Genomic DNA, 23,757 nt, shown 5'->3' with positions numbered 1-23,757 from the left:
GTTAAGGCTGATAAGATAGATCATGTTGCTTAGTTGAAATAATTTACTACATCAATATGGTCAACTTGGTTCACAGGTAACAAGATAAAATATACCAAATACACATAAGATATGTGAACATACCCACGCGCTTGTCAGAGTTGGTATCATAAGTGAACGCACCAATGTGGTGTTACTTGGTGAAACTAAAATACCAAATTCATCTCATTACCCATGTAAACTATCTGAAATAGATGCCGAGTTGACATCCCTAAAACCCCAAAACAAATTATTAGCTTCGTGGACTCTCCGAATGAAATTTCAAGTTGACGAATCCGATGTAACTGTAACACCAAGTGATTCAGAATGAGAGGTCATACCTCAATCACACTTCAACATGGAAGTTTCCGTTCTGACATTTTTCAGGTAGAAATGTCATAATTTCATCTCTACCTCGCCCACATTGTCACTCTCCATTTTAAAGCCTTCCCAAATTAATATTATAAATTACATCAAAAATCAATAAAAAGAAAAAAATGAAAATCAATAAAATTTTGTAATTTTGATTCCTAACATGTCAGATATTTATTATAAATTCCACCTCGTCTAGATATCAGTGGTTATAAATTATAACAGTGTCAATATAATGACAGGTAAACTGCCAGCTATAGAATATAGGTTCGATATCGACCATCTCACATCACTGGTGGTAATAAACTAGGTCATAAAGGTACAGCTTGGTGGGTAGGTAATAACGTCAAACATTTCAGTGTCAAACCTTTTACAGTGTCAAACCTTTCATAGTGTCAAACCTTTCATAGTGTCAAACCTGTGATAAATTCAATGTTTCGCGGTTTCAAACTGTGCATGAGGTTAAAGCTGACATAATGTCAGTTATCTAGTTAGACATGATAGTTTGGGTTCCATTGCGACCAACGAAAACCACCAACTGTAAAATCTGTTAGCTAGTTTGACATGGTAGTTAGATATGTTCTAGTCTCATTCTGGAAAACTATCATTGTAACAAAAATCTGCAAGCTAGTTGGAGACGATAGTTTAGTGTACTCTAGTCTCATTCAGTCTCAGACAGAAAACTGTCATTGCATCAAGCAATATGTTAGCTAGTTGGATATGATAGTTAGGTTTGTTCTTGTTCTATTCTGAATACACAGTATCCTTCATTCCCATTTTTACCACATTTTGTTAAAGAATCTTCTAGCATGCTCTTTGTGGTGTGTTCAAGTCATATTTCAATCCGGCTTTGCAATCTACTAATTGGACACGATAGATTGGTATGATAACAATCCCGTTTTAGAACCTGATACTGGAGAATGTTTTCCGACTGAGTGACAATTATAATAGCGATGATGTTTAATAATCGTATTTCACGGTGAAATAATAACCTATTTTTACAGTTATATAATGAATGGCGACATCGCGTGTTTATATTCCTTTTTAATCTTGAACTAAACCATGCCGGTATTATTTCCCGCTAATCACAAAGACGTTGAATAATACTAATATTTTGTCATAGCGTGATTTCATCTTCAAACATTTTTTTAATGAAACAAGTCGACATGTTTGATCCTGTAAATTCAATTAGCGAGATTTATATTTCTAACATACACAATACAGTGTAAGACAATCGATACTGTCATCTTATGATATATAAGACAAATACAACGAAACAATATTCTAATGCCATTGGCTGTTTTGTAGAGATTTGGCATCATATACACTCATTAATGAAAGTCTAAAACATTTTGTTGGATTCGTATTATACGGGGTTTGGTGAAGATAAAACCTTTGGGAACCTTTGTATCAATCTGAAATGTCATTACTAGGTATTTGTCTAGAGAGATCTAGCCTTAGATTGGAGTGAATGTCAATCTTTATATGTAAAAACGTTTGGTTTGTCTTATAATTGTGATTGTAGTTTTGCGTTTTCTGAAAGACAGATAAGTCTAGGAAGATAGGTAAAATGAATTTGACTTGTGGATTGTGGAGTAACTTACTTACCTCTGGTCCAACATCTAATGTATTGACACTGGTCACCAGCTCGTACAGAAAATTATCCAATTCTGTCCCCTCAATATAACCATTGCCTACAAATATAACAATATTGGTTTTATTTCGCTGTTAGCTCTGTTGATAGGGAGTTGGATTGTCGTCTTCAAGAACAATGGAATAGATGAGTCGGTAGCGAATTGGATTGTCGTCTACTTTGCAATTAGGTGCCTTACGTTTGACGAAAGATCCGTACAGACAAAACAATCCTAACGCTCAAACCGAGTTACTGCTACAGCTCGAGTCTGAGTTTTTGGATTGATACTGTAAGGGAATGAATTCAATTATAGAATCTTTGAGAATCTAAAAATCGACTAATGGATATGAAGAAAGGCGGGTATAAATATTGATTCCCTTCTAATTTAAAAGTTAAAAGAATTTATTTCCTATCAAACCTTACTTACAATAACTATATTACAGCTGATAAGGTTTCTACCTTTCCGAAATATCAGATTTTATTACCGACTACAACACCGATTTCAGCTGGCTTGATATTTCAAATATTGTCCACGAGAAAGGACGTATTTTATATATTTTTAGCAGTGGAGACGTAAATTCTTATATGATACAGAAGTAGGATGTTTATTCAATCAAATGTCCAATAAGATTATTGATAGTAGAATATAAAACTCCATTCATTTCATTAGTACAATAAGATACAGAACAGTAGGATATAAAACTCCATTTCATTTCATTAGTCTAATAAGATACAGAACAGTAGGATATAAAATTCCATTCATTTCATTAGTACAATAAGATACAGAACAGTAGGATATAAAACTCTATTTCATTTCATTAGTCCAATAAGATATAGAACAGTAGGATATAAAACTCTATTTCATTTCATTAGTACAATAAGATACAGAACAATAGGATATAAAACTCTATTCCATTTCATTAGTACAATAAGATACAGAACAGTAGGATCTAAAACTCCATTCATTTCATTAGTACAATAAGATACAGAACAGTAGGATATAAAACTCTATTTCATTTCATTAGTCCAATAAGATACAGAACAGTAGGATATAAAACACCATTTTATTTCATTAGTACAATAAGATACAGAACAGTAGGATATAAAACTCTATTTCATTTCATTAGTACAATAAGATATAGAACAGTAGGATATAAAACTCTATTTCATTTCATTAGTACAATAAGATATAGAACAGTAGGATATAAAACTCTATTTCATTTCATTAGTACAATAAGATATAGAACAGTAGGATATAAAACTCCATTCATTTCATAAGTACAATAAGATACAGAACAGTAGGATATAAAACTCCATTCATTTCATTAGTACAATAAGATACAGAACAGTAGGATATAAAACTCTATTTCATTTCATTCGATCAATAAGATATAGAACAGTAGGATATAAAACTCTATTTCATTTCATTAGTCCAATAAGATATAGAACAGTAGGATATAAAACTCTATTTCATTTCATTAGTACAATAAGATACAGAACAGTAGGATATAAAACTCCATTCATTTCATTAGTACAATAAGATACAGAACAGTAGGATATAAAACTCTATTTCATTTCATTAGTCCAATAAGATATAGAACAGTAGGATATAAAACTCTATTTCATTTCATTAGTCCAATAAGATATAGAACAGTAGGATATAAAACTCTATTTCATTTCATTAGTCCAATAAGATACAGAACAGTAGGATATAAAACTCCATTCATTTCATTAGTACAATAAGATACAGAACAGTAGGATATAAAACTCCATTCATTTCATTAGTACAATAAGATACAGAACAGTAGGATATAAAACTCCATTCATTTCATTAGTAAAATAAGATACAGAACAGTAGGATATAAAACACCATTTTATTTCATTAGTACAATAAGATACAGAACAGTAGGATATAAAACTCCATTCATTTCATTAGTACAATAAGATACAGAACAGTAGGATATAAAACTCTATTTCATTTCATTAGTCCAATAAGATACAGAACAGTAGGATGTAAAAGTCTGTTTCATTTCATTAGTACAATAAGATACAGAACAGTAGGATGTAAAACTCCATTTCATTTCATTAGTACAATAAGATACAGAACAGAAGGATATAAAACTCTGTTTCATTTCATTAGTACCATAAGATACAGAACAGTAGGATATAAAACTCTATTTCATTTCATTCGATCAATAAGATATAGAACAGTAGGATATAAAACTCTATTTCATTTCATTAGTTCAATAAGATATAGAACAGTAGGATATAAAACTCTATTTCATTTCATTAGTTCAATAAGATACAGATCAGTAGGATATAAAACTCTATTTCATTTCATTCGATCAATAAGATACAAAACAGTAGGATATAAAACTCTTTTTCATTTCATTCGATCAATAAGATACAGAACAGTAGGATATAAACCTCTATTTCATTTCATTAGTTCAATAAGATACAGAACAGTAGGATATAAAACTCTATTTCATTTCATTAGTTCAATAAAATATAGAACAGTAGGATATAAAACTCTATTTCATTTCATTAGTCCAATATGGTACAGAACAGTTGGATATAAAACACCATTTTATTTTATTAGTCCTATAAGATACAGATCAGTAGGATATAAAACTCCATTTCATTTCATTAGTCCAATAAGATACAGAACAGTAGGATATAAAACTCCATTTCATTTCAATAGTCCAATAAGATACAGAACAGTAGGATATAAAACTCCATTTCATTTTATTAGTCCAATAAGATACAGAACAGTAGGATATAAAACTCCATTTCATTTCATTAGTCCAATAAGATACAGAACAGAAGGATATAAAACTCTGTTTCATTTCATTAGTACCATAAGATACAGAACAGTAGGATATAAAACTCTATTTCATTTCATTAGTTCAATAAGGTACAGAACAGTAGGATATATTACTCCATTTCATTTCATTAGTCCAGTAAGATAGAGAACAGTAGGATATAAAACTCCATTTCATTTCATTAGTACAATAAGATACGGAACAGTAGGATATAAAACTCTATTTCATTTTATTAGTCCAATAAGATACAGAACAGTAGGATATAAAACTCTATTTCATTTCATTAGTCCAATAAGATACAGAACAGTAGGATATAAAACTCTATTTCATTTCATTAGTTCAATAAGGTACAGAACAGTAGGATATAAAACTCTATTTCATTTCATTAGTTCAATAAGGTACAGAACAATTGGATATAAAACTCCACTTTATTAGTCCAATAAAAAGAACTGCGAATCATAATTAATTAGCCAAAAAAGGTGAAAATGATAAAATGAAAAAGGCAATTAAGTACAGCAGAACAGGATGTAAAACTCAATTCGATTTCAGATGAATAAAATAAGAGCCAATATATCCAGTAATTTATAAATCAAATCAAATCACAATAAAATATCAAATTTATTATTTCTCTCAAGTTACTGTTTGCTGTTTAATAGTGTTTCTTACACTCCATTCTAGACGGTGAACCATTGTCTTCAATTCGACAACTTCTAGCTCTTCTCTGTTCTGATTGTAATCATCTCTTCCACTATTTCACACCTTGCTGTCTGTATAGGTGAAACTCTAGTCAACTTGTTAATAATGTGTAATTTTGTAATCAACAACATCGCTTTCCTTTTCCTAATTATTGTCTGTAACCAGACCGATAGCCTAACGTTCCTATTTACAGTGGTGGAAATCAATTGTCAGAATCAATTAAATTTTTCGAAAAATCTTTTGAGAGAACCCTCCCAGACGCTCTAAGAGAGTCTTGCCATTATATGATGCGAGCACATAGTTGACGAATTTTAAATTCAGCGAGTCAGTTTGCGCCGTATTTGTAGCCCCGATCTCGGTTGGGAGGCTGGCGCTTCCCCTCCCTTTTTCGGTATGCGTGTCTCTTGTTAAGATTGGTAAACCTCTTTCGTAATGATTTAGAATGAAAATTTACATATGAAATATTTTGTGTTGATCTCTTCAATTATCTACTGTTGTGGAGTGTCAGTGGATATTAAACAGCCAGATATATGTACAGTTTTATTTTTCCCATCCAAATGGAGTTTTTATACTCCATACTTATCGGTGAGAACGAATCTTATCCACACTGACTGTCCGCCATTTTGTCCGTTCATATTTTCTTCCTTAACGAATCTGCGTTTTTCGACATAACAGTGGGACATAAAACTCTTATTTCAACATAACAGTGGGACATAAAACTCGTATTTCAACATAACAGTGGGACATAAAACTATTATTTCAACATAACAGTGGGACATAAAACTCTTATTTCAACATAACAGTGGGACATAAAACTCTTATTTCAACATAACAGTGGGACATAAAACTCTTATTTCGACATAACAGTGGGACATAAAACTCTTCTTTCGACATAACAGTGGGACATAAAACTCTTATTTCGACATAACAGTGGGACATAAAACTCTTATTTCGACATAACAGTGGGACATAAAACTCTTATTTCAACATAACAGTGGGACATAAAACTCTTATTTCGACATAACAGTGGGACATAAAACTCTTATTTCGACATAACAGTGGAACATAAAACTCTTATTTCAACATAACAGTGGGACATAAAACTCTTATTTCAACATAACAGTGGAACATAAAACTCTTATTTCGACATAACAGTGGGACATAAAACTCTTATTTCGACATAACAGTGGGACATAAAACTCTTATTTCGACATAACAGTGGGACATAAAACTCTTATTTCAACATAACAGTGGGACATAAAACTTGATTTAATTGGACAATAAACATGCAGGAAATTTAATTACAATTCATTCAAAACACATTCCAAACAGGTACAGGAATGTAAAAATAAAACTTCCGTGTCATTTCTTTCAGTGCAGTAAGGTCCAGAAAAGTAATACGTAAAACTCTATTTCTCATCATTGTTACGCTCTGAAACGATGTTTTATTAATTAACGTATTATTCTGGTCTTATCGGATTTCTTTCATGATTCTCCCTGGTGACAATTACTTCCTTTAAGCTTAATAGTTCAACGCTAACTGTTACTTTCAATCGGGTTATGAGACTTAAAACATCTTAGAAAGATTCACATCACAGAGAAACTGGAAAATTTAAATGAAATAGAGTTCTCTACTTGTCTGCATCTTGTTAATTAAAAGCGATCAACCTTATGCAGTGTGCAATGAGCGGTATTGTAAATATTTTAATGGTTATGATTCATAAACTGGTTACATTTTGTATGAGCAGCGACCACTGGTTACAATCTATCTGCACTGTCCTTGCAATTTACAAAAAAAATGGCTTGATTAGCAAGGTCTTGTTTTGAGGTTAGTCCCTTCCTACAGTATTGAACCCTATATTGCAGTAAATATACTACAAGTATTTTGCAAGTAAATCAGCATAAGGCTAGTGTTATATAAACTCTCAGATGTTGAGATATCGAGTTGTCCAGTGCACAGCCTGAACAAATATTTCGACTCGTCTGAAAAAATCTTCATTGTCTACCAGCCAAATCGGTCAAATCTCTTTCTCGGATATTCCGTGCAGATTTACAGCTAAGTCGACTGGAATAATGGGAAAAGACAAGTTATTACAGGATTTGCAAGCGCCGACTAGGATGTTCTAACCAACTGCGCTAGAGCCTGTTCTCAAGACCCAAAAGTCGATATTTTATTTATCACACAAGTACTGTTCATAGGTTCATAACACGGGTTGATAAAAACAATATGAATCCGAAGCACACGTTAATAGATATGCAAATTAGTTCATGTATTATTTAATTCCATTCACTCATTTTATAAATTCCATATGACATAAACATTTGTTTACGATTCTCTATATCTGATATACCTGTATAGTATTAGAATGTGATAATAATCGAATAAACATTAAATACAGTCAGCTGTTGGTTTTATTTTACATTCTACTGAGTTCAAAGTTCGATTATTCACGCCATAATGACAACAAATAAAAATCATCTGATGCAGCGTACTGTCAGACTTGTATTGCTTATTGGAACGTGGACTTCAAAATAATGAGTTGTAGAGAAAGGTCGAGATGATAGCTTCGGATTTTCCAATCAGGTTTCCCCTTGCCAGTGATTCATGTCAAAGATGTTGACGTTGTAAAGGCATCTATTACGGATGGGACAATAGAGCGAGTTAGATAAAAGTAGGAATATGAAGTTCTCCTGGCAAAAATTCCCTCATTGCCCACTACATGGTGTTGCATGTCTTCATTTGCCTACATAGTGCAGAAAAGTAGGACGTTAAATTCCATTCATTCATTTCTGTTGACTTATACCAATACCAATACCAATACAGTCTAAATGGTTTAACCATAACCTCTAGGTATTGCCAGACTAATCGGCTTATTTCTAAACAGCATCAGGCAGTCTCCACAATCTGGGTTATATTCTACAGATAGTCCACTGTTATACTATGGTCTTTTTATAGAAACATCAGACATCACTTAACTCTGGGTTATATTCTAGAGAGTGGTCCTATGTTGTACTATTGTCTGTTTATAAAACACCAGGCATCACCTAACTCTGGGTTATACTCTAGAGAGTGGTCCACTGTTATAATATGGTCTGTTTATAAAACACCAGGCATCACCTAACTCTAGGTCATATCCACTATTGTACTGTTGTCTGTTTATAGAAACACCAGACATCACCTAACTCTGGGTTATATTATAGAGAGTGGCCTACACCAGACATCACCTAACTTTGAGGTATAAAGCGATTTGGTCTCATTGTATTGTATCGCCTCACTGTCAGATGAAAATTGTTGCTTCATTACAAGTTAGCATTAATAAAGTTTCTAAATTTCTCCTTCCAATGAGTCTCTCTTGTTAATTAACCTTTCCCTTTTTTATTTCTTTTTCCGGTTTTGATTTTTGATTGACATTTTGTTTCTCTGGTAATTTATCAACTTCTGTTTTTAAAGTTAAAGAAGGAAAATGCAACAATTTTCATTTTGAAATTCATCTACAATTAAAACTGAATATTGTGTTGTAAAAACTTTTTGAAAATCGGACTGTTTCTCTTTAAAAGATTATAAGCATATAAAGTTAATAAAATAATGATTACCGCTTTAAAATATTAATATCAAAATTTCAAAAAGTCAAACAATTGATATGGATCAAAATAGCGCTGACCATCGAGAAAGAAAACTGGTATACTCCCCTCTCTCACTCCTTCTAGTAGATGCGCTCTTTGATAGTTTATACTATGTTATAGTTGAAAAGTTAGAAATTCCTCCAGAATAAAAAAAAAATGTCTTACCATCTTGATCATAATGAGTCCAGACATCGTTAAACTGAGATGCGCTAATTTTCTTAAACTCTCTAGTATTAATATCCCTAAACTGTCGTAAGAAATTCCTGGAAGCGGCTTCCTTATCCTGTGCCATGTTTTATTCCACGTTTGATACTGCGACCTGCTTATACCACTAGAACTAGTATCTTTTGTAATACGAAGTCACACTGGATACACACGACAACTACGCATGCGTAGAAAAATCGATAGAGTTGACAATGTAACAGGTGTCTGAACGTTCAATAAAAAACTAGTAATTTCTAGAGCGGTTATTGAACAGATAGGTAACAGTATAGCATGTAGGCAGTTAACTTATATACAGGTAAATCAGCAATCAAAGTCTTGTTCTAAACAGGGGGTAACTTGGCCCAGTTATTGACAGTGGCGGAGCCCGGTTGACGTCTGAAGGGGGCGAAATATCTGAGGTTGCCCGAATTTAGTTATGAGAATCATGCCCGAAAACCTTGCATTCTGGGCTGCGAGGAGGAAGGGGGCGCATCCCCTCTTACCTGCATCACTGACAGGAGGAAACCGGGTTGAAAAATCCGAAGGTATTATCTCGACCTATGCCGGGATTGAACCCTGGACCTACAGGTTAGCGAGCAAGCGTCAACTCAATGAGCCACCGCGGATCCCGTCAAACGGAATAGAGAAAAGTCCACTATCATTCTACTGTATACATAGATAGATTCAGCTGCACGGAAACTGTCACGAGTTGTCGAATGCAGCATAGAAAAACGATTTGGACATAAACAAGATAAAATAATAAGTTTTTAGTAAGAAGAAATGAATAAATAATGTTAATTTTAGTTTTTAATGAACATACTTGTATCAGTTGTTGATATTATGCGTGTAACCACGTGACAAGACGATTGTCAATGCATTTGCCTTAAAAAAAACAATTCTCGCTGATATTCGTCTGCATATTTCTTCTAGTACAGCGAGTTGCGGGCCCTGATCGGTTAGTGGAAATTTTGTGCAGGGGTGTATTAAGAAAATACTGAGGAGGCGACCAACAATGAGAGGTTTCACTCTTGAGGGCATTTAGAGGGCTTGATTTTCACTGCAAACAAAATATAAGACCTATCACAGGTCCGAGAGGGAGGCCAGACGCTACTGGTCTTATGGCTCAGCTAGACGGCCTTGCACAAATATATCAGCCTTGAGAAATATTAATTAACAAGGCTGGCTGTATGTATATGGATGAGGTGTGAAAGGGGAGGGGTAATATCTATTCTTTAACATATCAACATACACTCGTATTACCCAGCAATAACTTTCAACCTGCATTATCCTTATTCTGTAGACTAAATGTTTAACGGTACCCAGGAGTAAAAATCCAATAGTGGACAATTAGAAGCTTAATTAAGCATCTAATCAGTATATATCAATTAGTAATGATGATTTCCACGATTAGGTTCTATTGTCGGCGTCCTTTCATCTTCATTTAGAATAATTAATCAGCATTCATCTAATATATGATTACAGATATTTGAACTTCAACCTGATGAAGTCACTAGATATTCTATCCAATCAAAAACCATTGTAACGACAGACTTTACGTAAATTAATAGTATAAACCTATTGCCAATTTCTCTTTCCAAAATCTTATTCCTATTCCTAAACACGTGCTATAAATTCAGCAAAATTAAAGGGACAGATGTGCCATTTTGAGGGTGATTGAATATATGTAAATAGTCTCCAGAAGTACTGGAAATGTACTAAAATCGCATAATTCCTTTAAAAATACTTCAAGAAATTTTACTCACTATTTCTATATATGTCTTTTCTTTATACCACAGAGTATCTGTCGTCATTTTAACATTCAAACACAGATAATTCTGGACACACATGGATTTGAAGGCTCAAATTTCGGCGGTGAGCTGTGAACACTATTAATGATTGGCTCAGCTAAAAAATTATAGTTTCTGAGAATAAAGTATGATTGGTCGAAAATATGGCGTAAATGTCCCTTTAAAGAATGGGTTTAAGTCTCTATTAGTTTGTCATTTAACATTTTCCCTCATTTTCACAAAAACTGTTATATTACTACATTGAAGATGTAGTTGAACCTATTATATAATCCGGCCTTGGTTTTCAATTCGGTTTTAAAGTTTTCCATGTCAGTGATGTTGGTCGGAGAGGAATGCCATGGACAACGCGTCTCGTCGTTTGGGTTTGACTGTTAAACCGCGGCAACTTATGCTACAGACAGTTCACATTAAAGACCCATAGACAGTCACAAATAGAAGAGTAGGCTTATGACACTGTCCGCATTGTATACCTGCATAGCGCTACCAATAGCTCAACCTGGAGTGGACAAATAATATGTTTATTAATATAAAAGGTGATGTATAACCAATAGAGGTTTATTTCCGGTATGATATCAGTTTAATTAAAATCTACAGTAGATATTGAGTGGTGTATTGTTTATATTGTCACTGGATATCATACATGTTCAAATAGAATAGAAGTTATTGATCGGTAATTTTAACATTTACTCTACCGTTTAAAACTAAACAGACACTGTTACATTCTCGGTTATAAAACAGTGACAGGTACAATGGTTTAATCTAGAATGTGGTGCACTGTTGTACAATTGGTCTGTGGGGGTACAGGAGGGACCCCCTAGTAAATGGTTCGTACCCCCAATTGTACCCAACTTCGTTTCTAACAAATCTAAAACATCATTTGTAAAAGCATTTGCCCCACAATATTAGTCAGAATGCACCAAATAAATTCTATTTTCCAAAATTTTCTCCATAGGAGACTTGCGTCTATATGATGCCTCCACAGAGCTGCCGCATATTAAATCTCAACCTCGACAGTTATCTCTCCATTAAGTCAGCCTCCTCCCTATATGTACCCCCATTCTTGAGAGACCCGCACCGTCAGTGCTATTGTCTGTTTATAGAAACATTCTGTGTTATATTCTATAGACAGTTTCAGTGGAATATTTTACATAGTTGGAAACAGACATTACCTATTCTATTCTAGTTCTATCCTTGAAAATGAATCACTATTAGACTATATTTAACCTGTGTGTCTTCTTGTGGGTCACTGTATAGGGTCCCCTACAAATTTTAGTAACATATGAAGCATAATGAAAGTTATATTCTAGAGGGCGAGCTATCGTTGTACTAATCTTTTTTATAGGAAGACCAGACAAATAGTGTGTGGTCCACTGTTGTACTATTGTCTGTATAAGGAAACACCGGACATCACCTAACTCTGGGTTATATTCTAGAGAGTGGTTCACTGTTGTACTATTGTCTGTATACGGAAACACCGGACATCATTTAACTCTGGGTTATATTCTAGAGAGTGGTTCACTGTTGTACTATTGTCTGTATACGGAAACACCGGACATCACCTAACTCTGGGTTATATTCTCGAGAGTAGTCCACTGTTGTACTATTGTCTGTATACGGAAACACCGGACATCACCTAACTCTGGGTTATATTCTATAGAGTAGTCCACTGTTGTACTATTGTCTGTATACGGAAACACCGGACATCACCTAACTCTGAGTTATATTCTCGAGAGTAGTCCACTGTTGTACTATTGTCTGTATACGGAAACACCGGACATCACCTAACTCTGGGTTATATTCTCGAGAGTAGTCCACTGTTGTACTATTGTCTGTATACGGAAACACCGGACATCATTTAACTCTGGGTTATATTCTCGAGAGTAGTCCACTGTTGTACTATTATCTGTAAACAGAAACACCACTCGTCATCTGACTCTAGGTTTATTTTATAGAGAGTGTTCACTGTTATGCCATTAATTATATCTAAATAAAGATATGAGTGAGTGTTTCAAAGGGCTGTTTCAGTCAAGTTGGACTTTAGTAATGCAAATTTGTTTCATTAGGATAGAAATGCAAAGAATCAAATTTTGAGGCCTATTCATTTCCATGTATTTGGGTTTACGAAACTGATACAACCATGTAATTGAAAGAAAACGATTGTGAGGACAGACTTGCCAATTCACCTATTCATTATCGTGTGTATTCAATTTAGCGTTCTGTCATAAAGGCCAAATCAGTTAACTTCCTTGTAGTTTCAGATTTTTGTGTATTGCTGCATGTCCGTTATATTCTCTCTACATTCTTGACAAAGTTTCCCTCATTATACACTGCTTAATGTTGATTTATTTAACCAGGAAAAGAGAGAACGCAAAACCTCACTATATTCCATTTAACATATTCATTAAAAGTGTCACGACGAATTTTCATCATTCAGAAACGTATAGAGAGAATGAAGGAGGAGAGGGCCAAAGCCCCTTGAGACCGGAAGTCTATGGGCCACACAATAGCTAGCGGATTTCAGATAGCCCGGGATGAATTTTGATCATTTAGAGGGCTTCATTTTAACTTTAAAATAAGATCTATCACATTGACAGGCCCGAGGCGGGCGCCATGGCAATATGATCCTCCTCCTCCATACGCTACTGCCACCATTACAGAATACATAACGTATCTTAACTTAAATAGAAGTAGAAAAAAAGGACGTAAAACTCAACTAAAATAGGTTGTTTAGTTTAAAATATGGATTAAACTCTATATACGTTAAGGACGAGATATTGCCCACGGCTGGTAAGTGGAAGGTAACAGGTTTTAGTTGAAATTAATATCTCATCATATATTCATTAATCATATTTAATAAATAACGACAAATTAAAACATTCTGTATTTCCTGACCAGCCAAATTATATACTAATCAACAATTTTGTACTGTTTCGTGTTTACTTTTTTTGAAAATTAGAAATGAAATGAAATGAATGGAGTTTTACGTCCTACTTTTCTGCACCTTGTGGGCTAATGAAGACGGGCGACGCCATGCAGGGTGCAATGAGGGAAATATTGCCAGGACAGCGACAATAGCCTGCTTTTTTTATATTTCCAACTGTGGAGGGATCTTTAACTTGCACAGCCTGTAGCACACGGAGCCTCGGTTTATTGTCCCATCCGAACGATTAGACTTTTTCCCGGGAAACCGAGTTGAAAATTAGACAAGTAATTGTAATTGTAAAGTAATTGATTATATATAACAGAAATTGACACCCTCATTCCACTCGATTAAGGGTAGACTATTTTTATTCACGTGGGAATATACACCAATAGATTATCAAATAATTCACATATTTTACAACATGTTTTATAAGAAACCATTAAAACTAGTGGTATATTACAAGACTGATGTGTAATGGAGACAAATGAGGCAAATATCCGACTTTTTACATTCATCAAGGTCTCTCAGGATGCCCTTTTCTCATTTTAGTTCAGCCGGTTTCCCCCTGTCAGTGATGCAGGTAAGGGGGCTGACATGGAATAAGCGTCCAGTCGTTTGGATGGGCCCCGTGTGCTACAGGCTGTGCACGTTAAAGATCCCTCGACAGTTGAAAATTCTAAAAGAGCAGGAACATGCCGGTGTCTTGGCAAAATTTCCCTCGTTGTACCCTGCATGCATGGCGTTGCCCGTTTTCATTAGCTCAAAAAGTAGAACGTAAAACTCCATTCATCTTATTTCCTTGTTTTAACATAGCAGCACTGCAGCCTTATACTGCTACGCTTATTGGCTTATAGGTTTCAATGGGCATGTTTTTCCGCCTCGTCTCACTCTAAGGCGTCTAACGACTCGTATTTGTATGACCGACAGGAGTTGTGTGAGCATATTAAATACATCCGCAACGAATATAATCGTTGAGTTTTTCTCTTTCTGTCGACCAATGACACACCGCTTTCCTAAAGCGAAAAACATTTGCCAAATATTTTCTTTATTTAAAATGGTGTATTTTATTAATGCAAGCCTGAGTCACCCTACTCGTGTATATTAAACAGTAAAACACACACCGTATAGAAATAGTTATAAAAGGGTTTGAGGGTGTGAGTCATTTCACTAGACCTAAACTAACTTTATAATTTATGATTAGATTATACTGGGCACCTGTCACCGTAATATACAGACAGAGATTCACTATATATACAGGTAAGGTGAGAGAGAATTGACTGTTTTAAAACTTTAAGATTGTAAAAAGGTTTTCTAAACTATGTATGTGTGTCGGTCACACTGATAGCATCAATTTACATCATTCTAATTTTCAATCAGATGTCTGTGGTTCTTGAAATTCCACTAAAACTAAGCCGTGACGTCACTATTTTAAAAGCTGCTAATGATATCTTAGGGCCTTTGCGATAGAAACATAATAAAAAGCTTAGTTTTAGTGGAATTATAGAAACCACAGACGTCTGATTTCAAATATAATGATGAAAATTGATGCTATCAGTGTCCCCGATACACGTAATTTTGTAGAAAACCTCTTTACAATCCACCAAATTAATAGCTTATATTCCGCATATTGTCATACATGTTTTGATAGGGAACTGGGGTTAGTCTATGATGCAATACAGTTCGTTGTTACATTACTTCAATTATTGCCAAAATGTCCCTCGTTAACCCAGCGACTGGGAGTACATTTTGGGAACAGACTGACTCAATGGGGACAATCTTCACTGACTCAATGGGGACAATCTTCACTGACTCAATGGGGGACAATCTTCACTGACTCAATGGGCGACAATCTTCACTGACTCAATGGGCGACAATCTTCACTGACTCAATGGGCGACAATCTTCAAGGATGAATTTAAAATGCGGCATCTTCGTGGAACTGTCTTGTCGTAAACTTCTCACGAAGCGTCTGAGAGGTTTTTCCAAAGAAAATTTTCGAGAAATGATTTGATACTCATATTTTGGGGCAAAAAACGTATAAAAATAAAATGTTTTTTAAATTGTTAAAACTAAAGTAGGCCTCAATTGGGGGTGCAAACTATTTTTCTAGTGAGGTATATGCGCCGCCACTGTGTTGACTTGGTTTTTGATTAACCGTTACGACTTATACATTAGTTACTATACACTGTATGTGTATTATATTTCAATAATTCTATGTCCGCCCACACAGTAATAATTAAGTGTAGTTATATATTTTAAGTATATTATAAAGTATATTTTTAAACTATGTTATATAAAATTAATTTCAAGTGCATACATTTGGTTTCAGGGCATTGATTACAGTTTTAATAACGACAGCAGTCAGACGAAGCTATGTATTAAAACATATAGAAAACGATTTTAGGATTTGCTAATTAAAGCAACAGTAACGATAGTAACAGATACAGCAACATCATCGATGAGCAAAGAAGTTAAACATTGAAACAAGTACCACATATAGACAGACATACAGTAAATTATATAATATAAAAATTTAATCTGTGTTAACAACTTTATGTTCGAGAGTGAAAAATAAAATGTGTGTGTAACAGTGAACTGGTTGCAGTGGTAGTGGAAGTGAAACGTTAAACAGTGTGAAGTTCGTAATTAGAGTATTACGATAATCTGAACCTTCCGATATCAACGTCCCAATTTATTTCATCCTGGTTCACCAAAACAAACAGATTGTTCGAGTTGCAAATCTGGACTGATAATTGAAATTCAATTCTTAGCAAGTTGAAGACAGACATCGGTGTTTTGTGCTGGGGGATTTGACATCATGGATTTACATTATAAAGATACAACAGACACTATAGACAATGATATAGATAATATAACGTCACAGGAGAAAACGTCGAGTTATTTGGACAATGGTGAAAGTTTAGTGAAACAGGAGGAAAATAAGAATACTGACAGAGACAACGAATATATCCGAATCGAGGAGAGTGTTGTTAGAAGACGTAAAACTGATCGTAAGCGAGCGAGTGTTAGAACTAAACTATGGAGAAAATCAATGATGGAGCGCAGTGTGTTACCCCCACCCCCACTTCCGCCTGACCCCTCACAACCTGCCCCTAGTGACAACAATACTACATTGTCTGACAACAATGGTGCATGCCCCCAAAAGATACCTGGAGTTAACGAAGTGACTGATGATTCTGTGTTATCATTAAGTTCTCAGAAATCACCACGAGACGATACACGCGTATCTCCTTCAAATCATCAAGATTTTAAAATAACCTTAAGTGACACATTAACGTCGCCAAAAGACACTGATATGGCAAAATTGGCAGAAAAACTGACAAAATCGCGAACAGATCAGGAAATATCACCCCCACCTGTATCTCCCTTGGATAATAAACAACCACCTTCGATATCCAGTGAGAATAAATGGATGAGAAGAAAACAACTTTCTGTTATTAAACGTCAAAGTTTGCCTCCTCCGCCAGTGCCACCGAATTCAACTTGCTGAGACAGACCGAGAAGGTTATTTCAATTCAAATCATTTGATTTCAGTATTATCAAACCGACTGTTTCTTTCAACTGTGATCAAGTGATGAAATACATTAGGGTTTTACGTCATAATTTCCAGATCCTGATACAATGGAGTTTCTAGAAATTTTAGCTCGACACCCGGATTGTTAAAAAAAAATGATGAGAATATTCAGTCAATTGTTATATTGTGACTTAATAATTAAAAGAGTTATATTTTTAGCTGAGTAAATCTACTAGAAAACCAAGGAGGAAGGTTTAAATTCTCTAGAACATCTAATAGTTCTGCTTATCAAGAATTTTTCCACTTGAATTTTTGTATGTCTATCTTTTTATGTGCATCTGATTTGTATTTCATTGTTTAGGTATGCCCACCCTGTGTTCGTCTCTTCTGTAATTTTAGTTGTTTATAAGCTGCGATGGTATATTTGCTTAAAATGTTTTTTCCTCGGCTTGGCTTAAAATCCCAACCGGCTAACCGATTTGTCTCAATATAAACCGTGACCACACTATTTGATGTCGGCTTCTAACTCCTTTTAGGTATGTGTACCCTGTGTTCGTCTCTGTTGTATTTTAAATTGTTTATATTTTGTATCTGTCTGATAAAACCAATCCAGTAATCCCAAAACACCGAAATTTTCATGGAATCTGAAACGAATAGTAAATGATTAAAGTTATTGTATAAAGTTTTTCTAATTTATACTATGTGATATATATCGACTATGATAACATAGCTTTGCACCATCACAATGTTCAGTCAGACGCCTGTGGTACTTCCAACTTATGACTTAAGTATTGGCGAAGTCCCTTCGAAATTATTACTCTCACTGCCACTGTGAAAGGAAAATTCCGAATTTTACAGTACTGCCACTGGCGTAGCATGAGCACACAATTGTGTCTTCCAATATGATCTCTATAGTTCACATATTGCCTATTATTTTTTCCAATTTTGACTTTTTCCATTTCGCCCTTCCGATCACCGAAGCACGCGATGACACTATGCTACTGAAATTGTCAACAAAACACCCATATAACTAGCTAGTATTGTTTATATTTAATATAACAACTACTAACTTTAAATGATGATAATCATGAAATTCATTGCCAGGAACTCCTGGAACATGGTAACCGCTATGGTGGCTGATGGTAGTTGTTATAGCAACCGTAAACCATACCCAGATAGTGACCAGCCCCGACCCAGCAAGCAGTGGTCCGAGCATCAACGGTAATATATTAGAGAAGATGTACTCAGCAGGATGGGCATACACTGCCGCTAGTCCTATCGGTGCCGTCCATTCGTGGTGTATCTTGTGAATGGTTTTATACAGTTTGGGATGGTGCAGTAACCTTCAATAATTATAACAACAACAAATACATCAACAGCAACACACAAGAACAACCAAACAAAGACAGCAACAACAACAAAAGCAACCAACAAGCAGAACAATAGGAACAGTCTTTTCGCTTCGTCTATATTCCACTGTTTAGGTAATCCTACATACATAATGTGTTCAGTACCGGGCACCATACCTCGTATCTTCGCACCTTTAATATCAATTATTGACCAAAACCAATCTTACAAATGAGATAAGGGAAGATATTACAAATTGCGACTTCTACACAAAACATTTCGCGAGATATTTCTCCTTGATAAAGCGTATTGGTCGAGAACTAAATCAAAATGACCGAGAAGAATATCAGTCAACCGGAATGTGAAATAATAACCGTCCTTACCTGTGTGAATAATAGAAACAAATCTCCTCCAATAAAACACAGAAAACCAGATCTCGAAGTAGAATCGTCCAGTCTGGAAAGGTTAAAGTTAGATCACTACCTCGCCATTGTCGTAATGGATAATGAACAGCTGTGAGAGGAAAGCCGATCAGTATCTGATTTCGGAGCCCAACTTTCAAAATTTTCAATAATATCTTCTTTTCAACCTGAAATGAATTGAAATGGAGTTGAGTGGAAATAGTCAAGTAAATAGTTGTAACGATCAATCAGGTGTGCTTATCTCGATAATGACTCATCATATCGTCCTATTCAATTGAACAACTGTAACTGTATGAAGAGAATAGGAGTAAAAACGTCTCATGATTTCTATTAACAAGCCGACCGAAGTTCTCGTCTTCCTCAAGGATTATGGAACCGGGCAAAATTAAATTTAAAATAACTATGATGGTTAGGATAGTAGTAAATATTTACTGGTTGATTCTTGCCAGGCTGTAGTTTGTTTCTGATCATCCAGTCTGGTTTCCCCGTCACATCAACAAACAGAGTCGTACCACCAACCACCCAGAATACTATCTGTGTTACACCATACGTTACTGAAATAGGGTAGATAGAAGAATCATCGTGAATGTGAAAATACTTGGAGATATTTTTCAAAAGACGATTAAATGGGAAGTAGCCAATCGCGGCGTTTTTACACCAAAATATGTGTCAGAATGCACCAAATCAATTCAATGTTTATAAAAATTTGGCAGAACCCTCACAGACGCTCCATGACAGGTTTGCGACTCTGACGCCTCGACAGAGTTGCCGCATTTGAATTCAGTCTCGACAGTTGAGTCGGCCCGTCCCCTATTTTTCTTCCAAGTCTAGGGAGGCGGGAGCCACCAATCAATATGTGGAAGAACAAAATTAGAGAAAGAGACGTATCACTTTCGAGATCTTGGTAAGAATTAATGATCTGATAATAAGATGAATATGTTTAAGATAGAGGTTGAAGGTGGACAGCCAGTCGAATGAATGGACAAGGGATAGTAGAAATGTGACAAACAGAACAATGTCAGAATATAATATACAATGTATTGATATAACATCTATCAGTATAGTTATAAATTATGTATATAAATATTTCAACTACAATATATTTTGTATTTACATTACAAGTGTTAAACATTCATCGAGGGTCATTTCATGTTAGACCAATCAGTTGATCATGGTATTGATACAACACTAGCAGATTCTCTGAGAGGAGATACGAAGTGACATTATTAGGTATTTGGAATTCAAAAGGCGTGGAGTTTAAACTAAATCGCAGAGTGGCGTCAGGTGTTTAAGAAAGGTGCAAACGGTAAAATAGGGCTTTGACTTTGCTTCTTGATAACGAATTACAGCACGTTCAACAATTACTATTCATCAGTATAAGATTGGTAAAAGTTGCCAAACATGACATGTGTTATCTCTGAACATTTTTACAGTCATTATCAGATTCATAAAAAAATTTGGTACAGTGTCGTTAGCAAAGTTTATAAATTTTTAAGTCTAACGTGACACAAAACCGACAAGAAATTGTATAAACGAATACAAGCCCAAGTATATTTTGCCAAAAAGCTATATGATCGGAATTGTAATTAAACGTAACGCCTATTTACATAGCTATATACTTGCCAAAACGCCAAAAATATTCTATAGTCAATCTTGCAAACATAACATTTTATTACACAAATCTGCCAAATGGTTTACAAAATCAACAATGGCCCCACCCTCTACTTACCTAATATATTGAGAACAACCTCGTCTTGTATTGGGTGGAATATATTTTCTGTTATAAAACCCATTGTTAAGTTTTAACTTTTAGAATAATAAGTCTACATATTGCCAGTATTTAATAATGATTATTATTAAAGTTATTACGTTCAATATATTTTATCTTAGATCTAGATTAATAGGTCACCATCTTGGTTTATCAATTTAATTGAAATGAAATGAAGTTTCACGCCCTATATTTAAGTTCTTATTGTAGATCAAATTGATAGTGTTTCAAACTAGACCAGCAAGAGGACAATATCTATTAGAGGAGATATGGAAGGTTGCCAAAATTGTTCAATGTGTCGAAGCTTTAAATTACAAATGTCTTCAGTACAAAAAACAGATATCAATTCTGAACCAATGTCGATGTGTTAAAATGCAAAATGTATATTTTAACTCAAAAATCCAATATATCAGATCGGTCAAATCTTCAATGTTGTGGTCGTTAAGTTAACTTGGTTCCTGGATAGTGTTAAGTCTTGAGATGGTCCAGAATGGTGCCCGTGATATACAATCACATTGACAAAACTATAAAATTACAGCCAAATATATTCTCAGATTTACTGATAAACCTCTATATCAAATAAATATACAAAACAATTATTTTCTCTGTACCACTGTTTAAATAGTGCTCAATACATCAACTGTAGAGCGGTATAGAAATACCACTGTGAAAATAGTGCTCAATACATCAATTGTAGAGCAATATAGAAATACCACTGTTAAAATAGTGCTCAATACATCAACTGTAGAGCTGTATAGAAATACCACTGTGAAAATAGTGCTCAATACATCAATTGTAGAGCAATATAGAAATACCACTGTTAAAATAGTGCTCAATACATCAACTGTAGAGAAATAGAAATACCACTGTGAAAATAGTGCTCAATACATCAATTGTAGAGCAATATAGAAATACCACTGTTAAAATAGTGCTCAATACATCAATTGTAGAGCAATATAGAAATACCACTGTTAAAATAGTGCTCAATATATCAACTGTAGAGCGGTATAGAAATACCACTGTTAAAATAGTGCTCAATACATCAATTGTAGAGTGATATAGAAATACTACTGTTAAAATAGTGCTCAATACATCAATTGTAGAGCAATATAGAAATACCACTGTTAAAATAGTGCTCAATACATCAATTGTAGAGCAATATAGAAATACCACTGTGAAAATAGTGCTCAATATATCAACTGTAGAGCGGTATAGAAAATTAGGTCAGGTGTCTGAAGATCGCATAGCGTCAAACTCTGAGTAAAACAGTTTTAGGTTCTGTTATAATATTTCTACCAAATAAATATAGGTAGGTCTGTAGACTCTCTATCTAGTAGGTACAAGACAACCTCGCCATTTACTATAATAAAACACCAACACACCCAAAGGACTGGAGCCAATGATTTGTCCTAAGTGTATAAGGGGATTCAAGCACAGGCACGTGATTGGAACACTATCAAGAGCATGGCCTTTAAATAATCTACCTGGTATTTAACAATATAATATTCTATAACAGAGCAGACGAGTTACTGTCCTGTGGGGAGTGCAATAAAGGAATGTTTTATCAGGACGCGTAGACTATAAATAAACCAACTACTAACAATCCGAACAGCTAAACGAGATCCCAAATCCAAAACAACATTTGGCGAAACATTGTTAGCAGCTAATGAACTTTTCTAATGAGGAAGTATATCAATGATAAGTGAATACGTATTTCATAATGAAAAGTGGTATCAGGTGCTCAACATACACTACAAATACTACAAATAGGAAGGTAAAAACTTGGGGCGACTGTTAATAGCTCAAGGGAGGTAACTGATGAAAATATTTTTATCTAATTCAAACAGATCAAGGGAGGGAACTGATCATAAAAGTTAAGAAAAGATGTACTACACTAATTTGCTGCGTCTATAATTTGGTTAAAGTCGGGAATAATTGACCCTCGTTCATTTATCCACAGTCAGTACTAGATAAACCAATAAGAGAAACATATATTACAACCAGTACGATATCACTTTCTTCTCCACTTCTCTAATTTAATACTAACTGAATAAAAAAACACGTCACAGTCTAGATAATATGGATTCAAACCATCAATTCAATTGTAATCTGTCATGTTTAAACACGAAATTCAAACTTGCATAAAAATTCAAATGCGTTGATAATGGCAAATGAATTATTCGAGTAAGTCCTAATAATTCAACACATGAGTTACGTCCCTTGAAGTGGAAAACAAATTTCATCAAAATATCCTTCGTAACGATTTTCTCGTTTTACCAATGGATGAGTTATAGCATGACTAAAGGGAAGACGTCGTTTTATGAAAACAGATTTATTAAAATGGACAGCTAAACGCGGTGTAGTTAATAAGACAAATCGTTAGCTCTGTATCTCTTTCAGAATTAAAATTCGTCCTGGATTCTGCAATAACAGAAAAAGTTTCTTTGGACTATGAAATTCTAATTACAAAAAGTTTTTTTTTTGTCTGAGTCAAAATTATTAGATTTATTTTAAGACTAAAATTGCAGAATGCCAAATCTTTTTTAATTTGAGGTACTGGACAAGTAAGTTTAATATGGGCTTATA

The 23,757-nt window shown here is 34.5% G+C and overlaps 3 protein-coding genes across 3 annotated transcripts in view; 1 reads left to right on the top strand and 2 right to left on the bottom strand.

Moving 5' to 3' along the window:
• The window catches only part of LOTGIDRAFT_134987 (hypothetical protein), a gene marked incomplete at both ends in the record, with an annotated part of 39,991 nt that extends 30,534 nt beyond the window's left edge, over positions 1-9,457 (bottom strand). The window contains 2 exons of the mRNA XM_009068811.1: positions 1,999-2,084; positions 9,331-9,457. Coding sequence (XP_009067059.1) covers positions 1,999-2,084; positions 9,331-9,457 — 213 coding nt within the window. The remainder of the gene's footprint in view (positions 1-1,998; positions 2,085-9,330) is intronic.
• Positions 9,458-16,917: 7,460 nt separating this feature from the next.
• Positions 16,918-17,610, top strand: LOTGIDRAFT_170178 (hypothetical protein; the record flags this gene model as incomplete). Its single annotated transcript, XM_009068810.1, has 1 exon — positions 16,918-17,610. The coding sequence occupies one exon, from the start codon at positions 16,918-16,920 to the stop codon at positions 17,608-17,610; it is 693 nt and encodes a 230-aa protein (XP_009067058.1).
• A 556-nt stretch (positions 17,611-18,166) lies between these two features.
• Positions 18,167-21,196, bottom strand: LOTGIDRAFT_170177 (hypothetical protein; the record flags this gene model as incomplete). Its single annotated transcript, XM_009068809.1, has 5 exons — positions 18,167-18,278; positions 18,705-18,977; positions 19,365-19,570; positions 19,836-19,957; positions 21,133-21,196. The coding sequence occupies 5 exons, from the start codon at positions 21,194-21,196 to the stop codon at positions 18,167-18,169; spliced, it is 777 nt and encodes a 258-aa protein (XP_009067057.1).
• Positions 21,197-23,757: the final 2,561 nt, after the last annotated feature.

Source organism: Lottia gigantea, assembly GCF_000327385.1.
Source record: "Lottia gigantea unplaced genomic scaffold LOTGIsca_94, whole genome shotgun sequence".
In the NCBI taxonomy this organism is placed as follows: domain Eukaryota; kingdom Metazoa; phylum Mollusca; class Gastropoda; family Lottiidae; genus Lottia; species Lottia gigantea.
This window is presented reverse-complemented; position numbering and strand designations above follow the sequence as displayed.